The sequence below is a fragment of the Chionomys nivalis genome, chromosome 7 (genome assembly GCF_950005125.1).
Source record: "Chionomys nivalis chromosome 7, mChiNiv1.1, whole genome shotgun sequence".
Classification (NCBI taxonomy): Eukaryota; Metazoa; Chordata; class Mammalia; order Rodentia; family Cricetidae; genus Chionomys; species Chionomys nivalis.
This window is the reverse complement of record NC_080092.1, coordinates 64302845-64313808: the sequence shown is the minus strand read 5'-3', so window position 1 is coordinate 64313808 and position 10964 is coordinate 64302845. Positions and strand designations below refer to the sequence as shown.

At 45.5% G+C, this 10964-nt stretch overlaps 1 protein-coding gene across 1 annotated transcript; it reads right to left on the bottom strand.

Moving 5' to 3' along the window:
• Nucleotides 1–295: 295 nt before the first annotated feature.
• Nucleotides 296–2207, bottom strand: LOC130878219 (C-C motif chemokine 4-like). The gene is made up of 3 exons (XM_057776062.1): nucleotides 2081–2207; nucleotides 1182–1296; nucleotides 296–660 (listed from the first exon to the last, which is right to left on the bottom strand). Exons 1-3 carry the CDS (start codon nucleotides 2154–2156, stop codon nucleotides 573–575), a joined length of 279 nt encoding a protein of 92 aa, XP_057632045.1. The 5' UTR covers nucleotides 2157–2207; the 3' UTR covers nucleotides 296–572.
• Nucleotides 2208–10964: the final 8757 nt, after the last annotated feature.

Genomic DNA, 10964 nt, shown 5'->3' with positions numbered 1-10964 from the left:
TAGAGACAGGCTACATGCATTATCTTATGGGCCTATGGAAGGATCTGATGTGGTCTTGGTCACATAGACAACACTGGAGGTTTTTGGGCCATTAGCTACTTCCTGTCACAGTTGCGTCTCCTCATGGAGTTTGGTTCATTACATGCATTGAGAGAGTGCATTGAGTCCATGCAGCCAAGGGGACACGTTAAGGTCTCAGTATTTACTCATTCTCACTGCTTTTGCAAACTGGACTTTATCCCTAATAGCACCAGGCAGTTTCAACACAAATGAAAATCAATGTAAAATCACAATCGATATTTTTAAAAAATATTTATTATGAAAATGTATGAAATCAATTACACGATCATATCCAAATAGCAAAGAAACAATAATGGTGGACCATCTCCGTGGGAGACACATGTCCTTCAACTAAATATAAATAGTAGAAATAACATCAACTAAAATAACAGTCTCTATGAAGATTTAAATTAAGAATTGGGACAGGAATTCTTAATGGAAGGAGCAAGGAACTTCTCCACGGAAAGTGTCGGGGCTCCGGAGACCCTCCCTGACGTGGCTCCTCCTGCAGCTCAGTTCATCTCCAAGTCATTCACGTACTCGTTGACCCAGGGCAGGCTGGGGTCAGCACAGACTTGTTTGCCTCTTCTGGTCAGGAATCTGGAGAAGAAGAGGACAGATGAGAATCCCATGGGACCTTAGAGGACATCTATCACTGTCCTTTGCCTGTGATAGGCATCTCACTCTTTGAGCATTGCTTCTATGGGCAACCACAGTAGAATGGATCCTTCCTGGATAACTTTGACCCATCTAGACTTCTTGTAACTCTGAGCCCTGGATGTGTAGCTGTGATCCCAGGGGTTCCCTATATCAGGAAATGATGGGTTTTAAGATCAATATGACTAGATCGTCCAATTTTTCATTGCTCCTTGAAATTGCCTTTCTACGTATAGTATGCATCGTTGTTTATTGTTTTTGGTTTCATAACCTCTAGATATTATCATCCTCGCCCCCCATTTTAATGACCATCTAGCAATTATCAGAACTCAAAAAGTGACATCACGACCTCGCTGTTCTTTGGCACAGCTTTGATACTTAGAACTGAATCCCTTCTGGTCGATGGTCCTTTCAGCTGCATCTGGCCCTTCTTGAGTCTTGCCCTCACCCCAGTGTATACTTACACCACAGCTGGCTTGGAGCAGAGGCTGCTGGTCTCATAGTAGTCTGTCACAAACTTGCGAGGGAGCTTCGAAGAGATGTAAGAAAAGCAGCAGGAAGTGGGAGGGTCAGAGCCCACTGGAAGAGAAAGCAAATGCAAGGTCAGACTTGTGCCTGGTGCTATCCTTTCTAATCTTCACTGAGCATCCCTATTACTAGAGCTGGACACATGGTGCCCTGAATGCATGGCCATCCACCCAGAGTGGGACTTTTACTCTAAAAAGACCTTCCTCGAAGAGGAGAAAAAAAATTCTAGAAGATTGAAACTGGAGTGAGAATCAGACAACCTCCCATTCCTTCATGTTACAGGTGGGGAAATCAAGGCAGAGACAGACAAGCTTAAACCAGAGAGAAAGTCAATTCAATATCTGGTTTCCAGCCCACCATTTTCCCTTATTGGCTGTTAATTCATTCATTCATTCATTCTTTCTTTCTTCCTTCCTTCCTTCCTTCCTTCCTTCCTTCCTTCCTTCCTTCCTTCCTTCTTTCTTTCTTTCTTTCTTTCTTTCTTTCTTTCTTTAAAATGTTTTTTTTCCGGACAGGGTTTCTCCGTGGCTTTGGAACCTGTCCTGGAATTAGCTCTTGTAGACCAGGCTGACCTTGAAGTCACAGAGATTCACCCGCCTCTGCTCCTGGAGTGCTGGGATTAAAGACATCTACAACCACCACCCGGCTCGACTGTTAAATCTTAAGGAAACAGGAGCTTAAGTAGTAATGTTTGGTAGTCTCTACGTTTAATGACAGACTCTGGAATCCTCCCAGCTCCCTGTTGCCCCCTGCCCAAACCCTGCTGTTGGGCTGGCCCCAGCTGGAAAACTGAACCCACTGGGTCTCAAAGCAGCAATGGAAAAAATCGACTTACTTGGTGCTGAGAGCGCTGGAGCGCAGAAGGCAGCTGCAAACAGGAGGAGAGAGAGGGTATATGCGCAGAGCTTCATGGTGTTGCTGCAGGAGGGGTCTGTACAGAGCTGAGACTGCAGAGCCCAGAAGCTTCAAAAGCTGGCTGAGTGTTGTGCTGCTCTGAGTTGGGAACCCCTCTTTATAGGGACTCTGGGGTTTGGGACAGAGGTTGGGGGTGTAGGGAGGAAAATGGAATTTCCTGAATAAAGATGATGTCATGGCATCAAGAAGGAAACTGAAGTTGGCCAAAAGTGAAGAGTTCCTCCCTGATTGTCTTCTCCCAGCAGTGACATCACGGAAGAGAAAGGAGGGAGCTGGAGCAGAGAAGTGCATGCTGGAGGGGGAAGTGGTACACCAAAGAGGGTGACTGCGATGGGTGTGTGTGAGAGAGAGAACCCCAGAGGAAGGATGCAGTGTTCACACTTGCTAGCGAGGGCTTGTGGATAAAAACTCACTGCACTCGGTGGTGGGGCCTTCACGGCAGTCTTTCTAGGTTGTCTGGAATCTCTAGAACATGGGGTGTGACCACAGACAAAAGACACTGACCATTCCAGACTTTTCCACACACAAAAATATCATCTGATCAGCAGCATTTAGAAGGGTTGGTTTAGGAGAGGGGGGGATGGGAGGGAGGGAGAGAGAGAGAGATTTCAGGATATTTTATTACACTGATAAGAGAGGCAGAAAAATAAACCAAGTTTGGGAGACCCAGATAAAGAATGTTCTAGTACACAAATAAGGATTGATACCTAGTGATGCGTATATCCTACCGACAGAGTGTGTGGCCCACCTAAGCTTACAGCCATTTTTAGCCAGTCCCTAGGAAATGCCTCATGTTTCTATCCTCTGGGGACCTGTGTAGGCGATCCAGCCTACCAAGGCTGGGGGGAAAGTCAGAATCAAAGTAGAGCAAATGAGGAAAACTGGACGATGGATCCAGTCTTGTTCGCCTTTGGCTCAATTACCCCGACTCACCTGCTTGCCCCAGTCCTCACAGTGCAACAGGCTCCTCTCAGAGACAGAACATTATCAAGTGAGGAGCCAGACCTCCTCGGTGTTTCCAACTTAAAAGTGGAAGGGGCGGAGCAGAATCCTGGGGTGCTCTGTGGTCATTTCACAAAGTACAGCTTCTCCTACCTCATTGTTCCTCTTCTTACCTGTCTCTGCTGTTCTTTCTGTCCTTGTCACCTAACTCCCTTGTCGTGTCTTCTGTGTTCACTGACAGCATAGAAGCTGGTCTTTCTCAGGGCCAGGGTTCAGAGTTCAGGGTTGATGCAGCTTCATGGTCACACATCAAGGGTTTGGGTCTTGGCCTCTTCGTCTGCATTGATCATTTTCCATGGCATTTCAATTCAGGCGACATCCTCGTTGTCTGCAGTTTGTCAGGACAGATACCCTGGAATACAGTCTCATCATTTCCTCAATGAGACCTAGCCTGTTGATGCCCAGACAGTGACAGAAACGACCATCCACTGAGGTGGAAAATAAAGTGGGCATGAGAAGTGGTAACATGGTATCAGGGAGTCTGAGGATGAAGGCTACCGTTCATGTGAAGATAGAGTGCTGATGAAGGCTGAAACTTGTCGGGTTAAGGAGGAGCCTCTACCTACATCAGGCAGCGTGTTCATCTCTGTTCACTGGGGGGCTGCCGAGCCATCTGATCTGGGGCACAGGAGGATGGCAGATATGAATGGATGATTGGTCCATGCATCCCATTCTAAGCAGGGCATCCTCAGAGAAGGCAAAGACTATTCCAGAAGGTTAGAATTGGAGTGTGTCTCAGACTATATCACATTGCCTTCATATTACAGAAAAACCAGGACAATGAGAGGACTCCCTTAAATCAGTGGTGTGGGGCAGAGACCACTCCACAGTCTGACTCCAAGTGGTCCTTTGTTCCAGTGGTTGCGAACTCTCAGAAAGTGGGTACTTGGGTATTATGACTGTCTGCAGGGTACCAGAGGGCAATAGACTCTTGGGAGAGATTCAAGATCCATGGTGGAAACAGGAATGTCCATGTGGATAGCTTGGCTTCTCCTCCAAACAGTGTGATGGTTAGGACTGTTAGGGAGACCACTGAGCATTGGGGGCCAAAAGTGTGAGCATGCTTTAATCTAGGGTAATCCTAGAGGGCAAATGCTGAGATGGGAGAGCACGGTGAGCTACGGCACGGAGTCATTTTGCAAAGATAGTAAACCAAGAATTGATATTGCCAGTGTGGTATCTAAGTCACTTTGGGGAAATGGGAGCAGACATTGAATTGTGGGTGGAGGAGAACATAGATGTTGTGTAGAGTGCAGGTTCAGAGAGGCATCTGTAGCCGAGGGACCAGCTGTAGTAGCCCATCAGCTACTGCCAGACCCTGGCCACCAGGCCTTTGTCCCCAGTCACAGCCTTCTCCTGGGCTGTCTAGAGTAGAGGGCAGTGATTTGTAGGGTGTACAGTTCCTGAGAGAAGCTGCCAGTCTCTCCAGTTTGGGTGGACTCAGGAAACTCTCAGCCTTTCTTAGTAAGCGACTGCCTTTGATGCTTGTACATGTGTTTCTGCCCTCTTCCCATTCTCCTGAGATAAGACAAGAGTCTGGTAAAGCTTTACTGAGCACCAAATAGGTGTCAGGGGCTTTTTCAGTGTTGGAGGACTGAGCACCTACTATGTGTCAGGGGCTTTTTCAGTGTTGGAGTTTCCTATTTTAAATGGATGAAACACAATTAATAAAAACTCCGTGTCAGAAATTGTTGTTCATCCTGAATATCATAAAAGCAAAACAGCCAGCCACTAGCTCTTACCTTGCCCTCAGTCTGAAATGGTGATCCTGCCTCCAGGAATCTCAGATTGAGACTGAGACTGAGAGCTATCTCCCCACTCCCCATTTTATATTCCTCTCTAGGGCTGGGAATAAAGACACACACCACTGGGATTAAAGGCATAGTCCTCCCGATTTCTATGGCAACTAGTGTATCTACTGGGCTTAAAGGTGTGTGTTACCATATTCTGGTCTGTAAGGATGACCAGTGTGACTGTTCAATTTGCTGATCTTCATGCAGTCTTTATTTATTAAAATACAATTGAAATGCCACTATAAATGGTGTTTGCGAAGTGTTGAGAGAGGCTTCTTAAAATGCAAGGCCTCGGAAGAAGGACTGCAAGAGTGCAAGAGCCAGGGCGAGGAGAAGTGCAGTGGGTGGGTGGGGAGGGGTGTGGTGGGAGGGTGAAGAGGGGTGCGGTGGGAGGTGTGGAGAGGTAAGGTAGGGAGGAGGAGTGCAGTGGGAGGGTGGGAAAAGGTGCGGTGGGAGGGTGGGGAGGAGTGTGGAGGGAAGCTGTCTTGGCTGTTGTACCGCTGTATGCCAATTATGACTGGCTTTACAAGATCTGCTCAAGGTCAAGCCAACAAAGCAGTCAGAATGTGAGCAGGCAGGCAGCAGTGGACTTAGTGGGTACCAGAGACAGGGAGAGGAGGTGGGGGAGCAAAGGAGAGAAGACTGGGAGGACAAAGGGGAAAAGATGGGAGGAGAGAGAAGAGAGAAAGGGAGGAGGAGAGGGCATATTGAGGGATCACCATAGGTATATGGGGGATTAGGGGGGATTACGGGTATATCCATGTATACATATGCCAAGTTGTCAAAGAAGAAATAAAAGATAAAATGCAAAGTGTGAATTTTTAAAGAAAGGTTGTTCTTCTTTTACCAAAAGTGTGTATGGTGGTTTGTAAAACTTTTAAAAACTATAGGAGGGCATGAACCTTAAAATCTAAGGTTTAAAATTTAATACTTAAGACTTAAAATTCTGTATCATTATGTACCTAGCTGTTAGCACTTACATTCTTTCTCAACCCACATGTCTGTCTTCCCATTGTTGGTTTATATTCTGCAGGGTTACTGAAGACTGAGTCATTCCTGAAATACAGTATTGATGAGTATGCAGCATTCCATAACTCAGAAGCCCTAACATTTGTGTTTAATGCATTGATACATAGGTAGGTTCATCCATTCGATTGTTTTGAACCTTTCTCTAAATTGAGCTGAGAACTCCTAGCTAGCCAGAGAGTGGGTTTTGGTTATTCATAATAAAATGAGCTCTTACAAGTGAACTGTATTTATTATCTCCTATGTCACAGTAGGATAGGTAAGGACAATGGTAATATACTGTATATTTCAACAGAGTAAGGAGAAAGATCATTCGCCACCAAGAAATTACCCAATAAATATGCAGACCCTGGTTTGGAATCCTAGAGTTATTCACTCTAAAATACTATATGGTGCCTATAAACATGTAAAGTCTGTGTTCCAATTATTAGTCAATGAAAATAATTAAAATTATTTTTAATTAAAAAACTTGGAATTTACAAAAACTAAGTAAATGATAGTAATTGCGGTTAGCACTTAACACAGCTCTTAACCATGAGTCAGTGCCAGCCTAAGTACTAACCTGTTCTGTTCTCCCAGTGCTTTGAAGTCGGTATCATTATAAGTTTCTGTCACACATGGACGCACTGCGCACAGAAGTGACTAACCTACAGAAGAACACACAGCTGATACGCCACAGATTTGGAAATGAAACCAAGGAAGTCTGGCGCTAAGATAAGCAAGTCTGAGAAGGAAACTCACTTCTTTGCAAATGTCTGTTAAAAGCTTAACGGCCAAGTCCGGTCAGTGTGCTGCGGTCTCTCGGTTCACATGTCTTGAGCAATAGAATGCATAAACTTCTCTCTTTCTTTTCTTTTTTAAGCTTAGAATGTTTGGTAATTTTAATAGTTTTCCAAGACAAGGGGAGGGAGGAAATGGACACATGTGATGTGACAGCAGAAGGGGCACCGGGGAGGGATGGGGCAGCAGGGAATGGAGTGGAGAAGAATACTTTACATGTAAGGAATGAAGATATTGGAGGCTGGAGAGATGGCTCAGTGGTTAAGAGCACCGACTGCTCTTCCAGGGGTCCTGGGTTCAATTCCCAGAACCCACATGGTGGCTCAACTGTCTATAACTATATGGGATCCAGTTCCCTCTTCGGGTGTTCAGACAGACATACAGACAAAACACCCATAAATATAAAATAAATAAATATTTTTTAAGTAGTAAAACTATATGTATACCAACAAAAACAGAAATTGTCTTTATTGGTCTCACTATGGATCCCATGGCTGCCATGGAATGGGCTCATGCCCAGGCTGTTTCACTCTGCCCTGCGCTGGACAGAACAGTGATCCTCTGCCTTGCCCAGTGGGCACTCATCACAGACAGCTGCGGGCACTTCGCAAAGGCATGGTCTTGGCAATCAGGAAGTCTGAAAAATGGCTTGAAAGCCAGGTAGACAGGCCTGGGCTAGGTCACAGAGAAGTTTCCATGTCACTGAAAACATCAGCGGAGTGGATTTGAGGATTGTCGCAGGAAGAGCAGACTGTGGGGGGCCTTAGCAAGACCACTTTGATGAAGCTGGGAGGAAACCCTACTTCTGGTTCGCGGCTTGTGACCCTGCTGAGTAACTCAGAGGGCAGAGCTCACCCGTGGGGATGATGTGTGGAATCTCTTCTTCTTCTTCTTCTTCTTCTTCTTCTTCTTCTTCTTCTTCTTCTTCTTCTTCTTCTTCTTCTTCTTCTTCTTCTTCTTCTTCTTCTTCTTCTTCTCCTCCTCCTCCTCCTCCTCCTCCTCCTCCTCCTCCTCCTCCTCCTCCTCCTCTTCTTCTTCTTCTTCTTCTTCTTCTTCTTCTTCTTCTGATAAATTATAAAAGGCAGGCTCAAGGTGGTGGGGAAGGGGAAATAGAATGGATATCGCAGGTGGGTGGTGTGGGAGAGAGGGCAGGATGGGGTATGGGAACAGGAAGGAAAACTTTAGGGAGGATGGAGGGATAGAGAACTGGGAGGACTATTGGAATAGGGGGAGGTCATCTCGGGAACGAACTAGAAACATAATGCAATGGAAACTCCCAGGAATGCACAAAGGTAACCCTGGCTAAAACTGCTAGCAATGGAGGATGCGGAGCCTGAACTGGCCATCTCCTCTAACCAGGCAAGGCTTACAGTGGAGGGACTGGGACACCAATCCAGCCACAAAACCTTCAACCTACATTTGTCCTGCCTACAAGATGTTGCTTTCAAGATGTAAAGGAGGCTTAAAAATTGTGGGAAGGGCCAACCAATGAATGATCCAACGTGAGACCCATGTCATAAGAGGGAGCCCATGCCTGACACTGCCTGGAGCTCCAGAATCCAGAGGCTGGGGAGCCCAGGGACCAGGGATAGGACCAGAAAAGGCTGGAAAAAAGTCATTAAAATGATTCCTAATGATAATATTCTGCTGTACTCAAAGATAGGTGTCTAGCCCAATAGCCATCAGAGAGGCTTTATCCAGCAACTAATGGGAGCAGATGCAGACAGCCACAGCCAAACACTAGGTGGAGGTCAGGGAATCCTGCAGAAGAGGTAGAGGAAGGATTATAAGAGCGAGAGGAGTCGATGGCACCACACAAAGAAAACCCACAGAATCAACTAACATGTGCTAGTTGGCCCATAGAGACTGAACCTATGACCAGGGAGCAAGCCTGGGACTGCCCTAAGCCCTCTACATATATGTTACAGTTGTGGAGTTGGCTGTCTTGTGGGACTCCTATCAGTGACAGCAGGGCTGTCTCTGGCTCCTTTGCCTGCTTTTTGGACCCTGTTCTGCAAGGTGCCTACTCTTGCTGCACCTTGATATGCCATGTTTGGTTGAGATCCATGGGAGGCCTATCTTTTTCTGCAGAGAAATGGAGAAGGAGTGGATCAGGGTAGCAAGGAGGAAAGGCAAAGGAGATTTATGGTCAGGATGTAAAATACCAGAGCAGACAATTTAAAAAATATTTTAAAAGAAATTATTCAAGTTGATTTCATTTTATTTTATTTTTTGGTTTTTTATTTTTATTCGTTTATTTTTTGTTTTTTAAAGATTTATTTTACTTTTAATTATATATAGGTGTGTGAGTTTATGTGTGGGTACCTGCACCTGAGATCAGGTACTAGTGAAAGTCAGTGCATCCCATGCCTCTGGAGTTGAAGTGCAGGCAGTTGTGAGCTGCCCAGCATGGGTGCTGAGAACTGAACTCAGGTCTCTGCAAGAGCCGTTTCTTAACACTGAGTCATCTCTCCAGCACATCCCCACACCAGCTTCAATGTCCAGTGTAGACTGAGGAAGATGACTAAATAGGTGTAGGAAGTTGGAAGTTGTGGGAGCAGAGAGAGGAGTGAAAGCGACTGTGACGTCCTGGCCTCTGACTTGGAAGCTTGATCAGACAAGATGTTTTCAGAGGATAGATAATCCAGAAGTCAGGGGGTGGATGGAGTCCAGTATGAAGATATACAACCAGATCTATGGTGGATGTACACACACACAAGCACATGCACACGCACACACACACCAGAGGAAATGGCAAGAACTCAGGCAAGAAATGAAGAGCTCATGACAAAATGAAGGGATGGAATTATGATTCCTTGCTTCTCCTGGACGTGAGAAGGAAGCCTGACTTCAGGATGCTGTTTCTGCCTTCATGACTGATGGGTCGTTGCCTACCGCGACCTATGGACAGCCCCAGGTAGACCTCACAAGGGTGATATTTTCAATTAGCCCATTCCTGGGGCCAGTGCTGGCAAACAAGAGCAGAGACTGATACCCAGGGAAGTAGAACCATGGTGGGTTAACTAGAAAGAAATCAATAGACAGAGCTGGATCATGGGAAGTGTGGGAAGTGAGAAGAGGCGAGAAGAGCAGCCAGAGGCCAGGACTAAAAGAGGAGTTGCCCCACCAGACCTCCCTGGACTCATAAGTAGGATACAGAGTTGTAGTGGGGCTGTGGGAAGGCTGAGTGAACAGTGAATCTAGGACACAGATTAAGCCCCTCGACACCAAGGAGGGGTCCATTGTGTTGACTACTGACTACTTTCTGCTATGGCCACTAATTGATCACGGTGTTTTCCCTAAAGAAGAAAGATCTTTTTTTTTTATCCTTCTCTTTCCATCAGTATTCAACTCTATTATGAGTTTTAAGCATAACACATTTTATCTGATCTGTGATTTATTCATTTACCAAATACGTGTTAAATCTCACTGTGTTTCAGGCATCTTGGCTTTGTTGCAGATTCAGTGGAAAGTATTGCTGACCAGTCTATGTGTGACCCCAAGCAAGCCATTTTTCCTGGAAACACCAGTCTGTCACCTACAGCATTTCTAAGAGTCTTTTAACTCAACCCTTCCATGACTCACCCAATGTGTCTACTGAACACATACTATGCATATAAGCATGCCATTTTCCACTCCAAGTGAAAACACATGGTGAAAGACAATTTCCTGGTTTAGAGATTCATATGAAAAGTCTTACAACTGTATAGACACTGAGGATTATATATGCCATCAATTGCCTTCATTCTAAAGAACTAAATTAGTGACTTGGTCAGGAAACCCACACTGTTAGACTCTACATGTGCTAGGATGTGCTATCCAGACTCTAGCAGTAAGACATGGTCGGAATTTGTTCAAAACCAACAGGACATCATTCAAATTTTAAAACAAAAGTTTACAAGGATGACTGAGGATGCACTGCAGTAAGTGTTGTTATGCTGGAAATCACAGTCACCAGGAGAAAAGGAAATAGCCTGTGTGCTTTAAAGACTGCCAGAGCAGAGGACTAGGACACTGGCCTCTACAGGTACCAGTCCACAGCCCAAGGTGAAGGGGGAAAATTTCACAAAGCCCCACTCCCTAGATGAAAAACTACAGGCAGGCAAAAGCTGTCAGAGAGGGAAAAATGGCTTTCTCTGGGGATGAACTTCCAATGGGTTATCCAAATCCAAGCGATCTGCCCCAAACACATGTACATAAGAA

Excerpts from the sequence above, each read along its gene's own strand:
- LOC130878219 (XM_057776062.1), bottom strand. The coding sequence starts at position 2,156 with ATGAAGCTCTGCGCATATACCCTCTCTCTCCTCCTGTTTGCAGCTGCC. Across the intron at positions 1,297-2,080 it reads TCCAGCGCTCTCAGCACCAA|TGGGCTCTGACCCTCCCACT; the intron begins GTAAGTCGATTT and ends TTTCTCTTCCAG. Across the intron at positions 661-1,181 it reads TGCTCCAAGCCAGCTGTGGT|ATTCCTGACCAGAAGAGGCA; the intron begins GTAAGTATACAC and ends CTTCTTCTCCAG.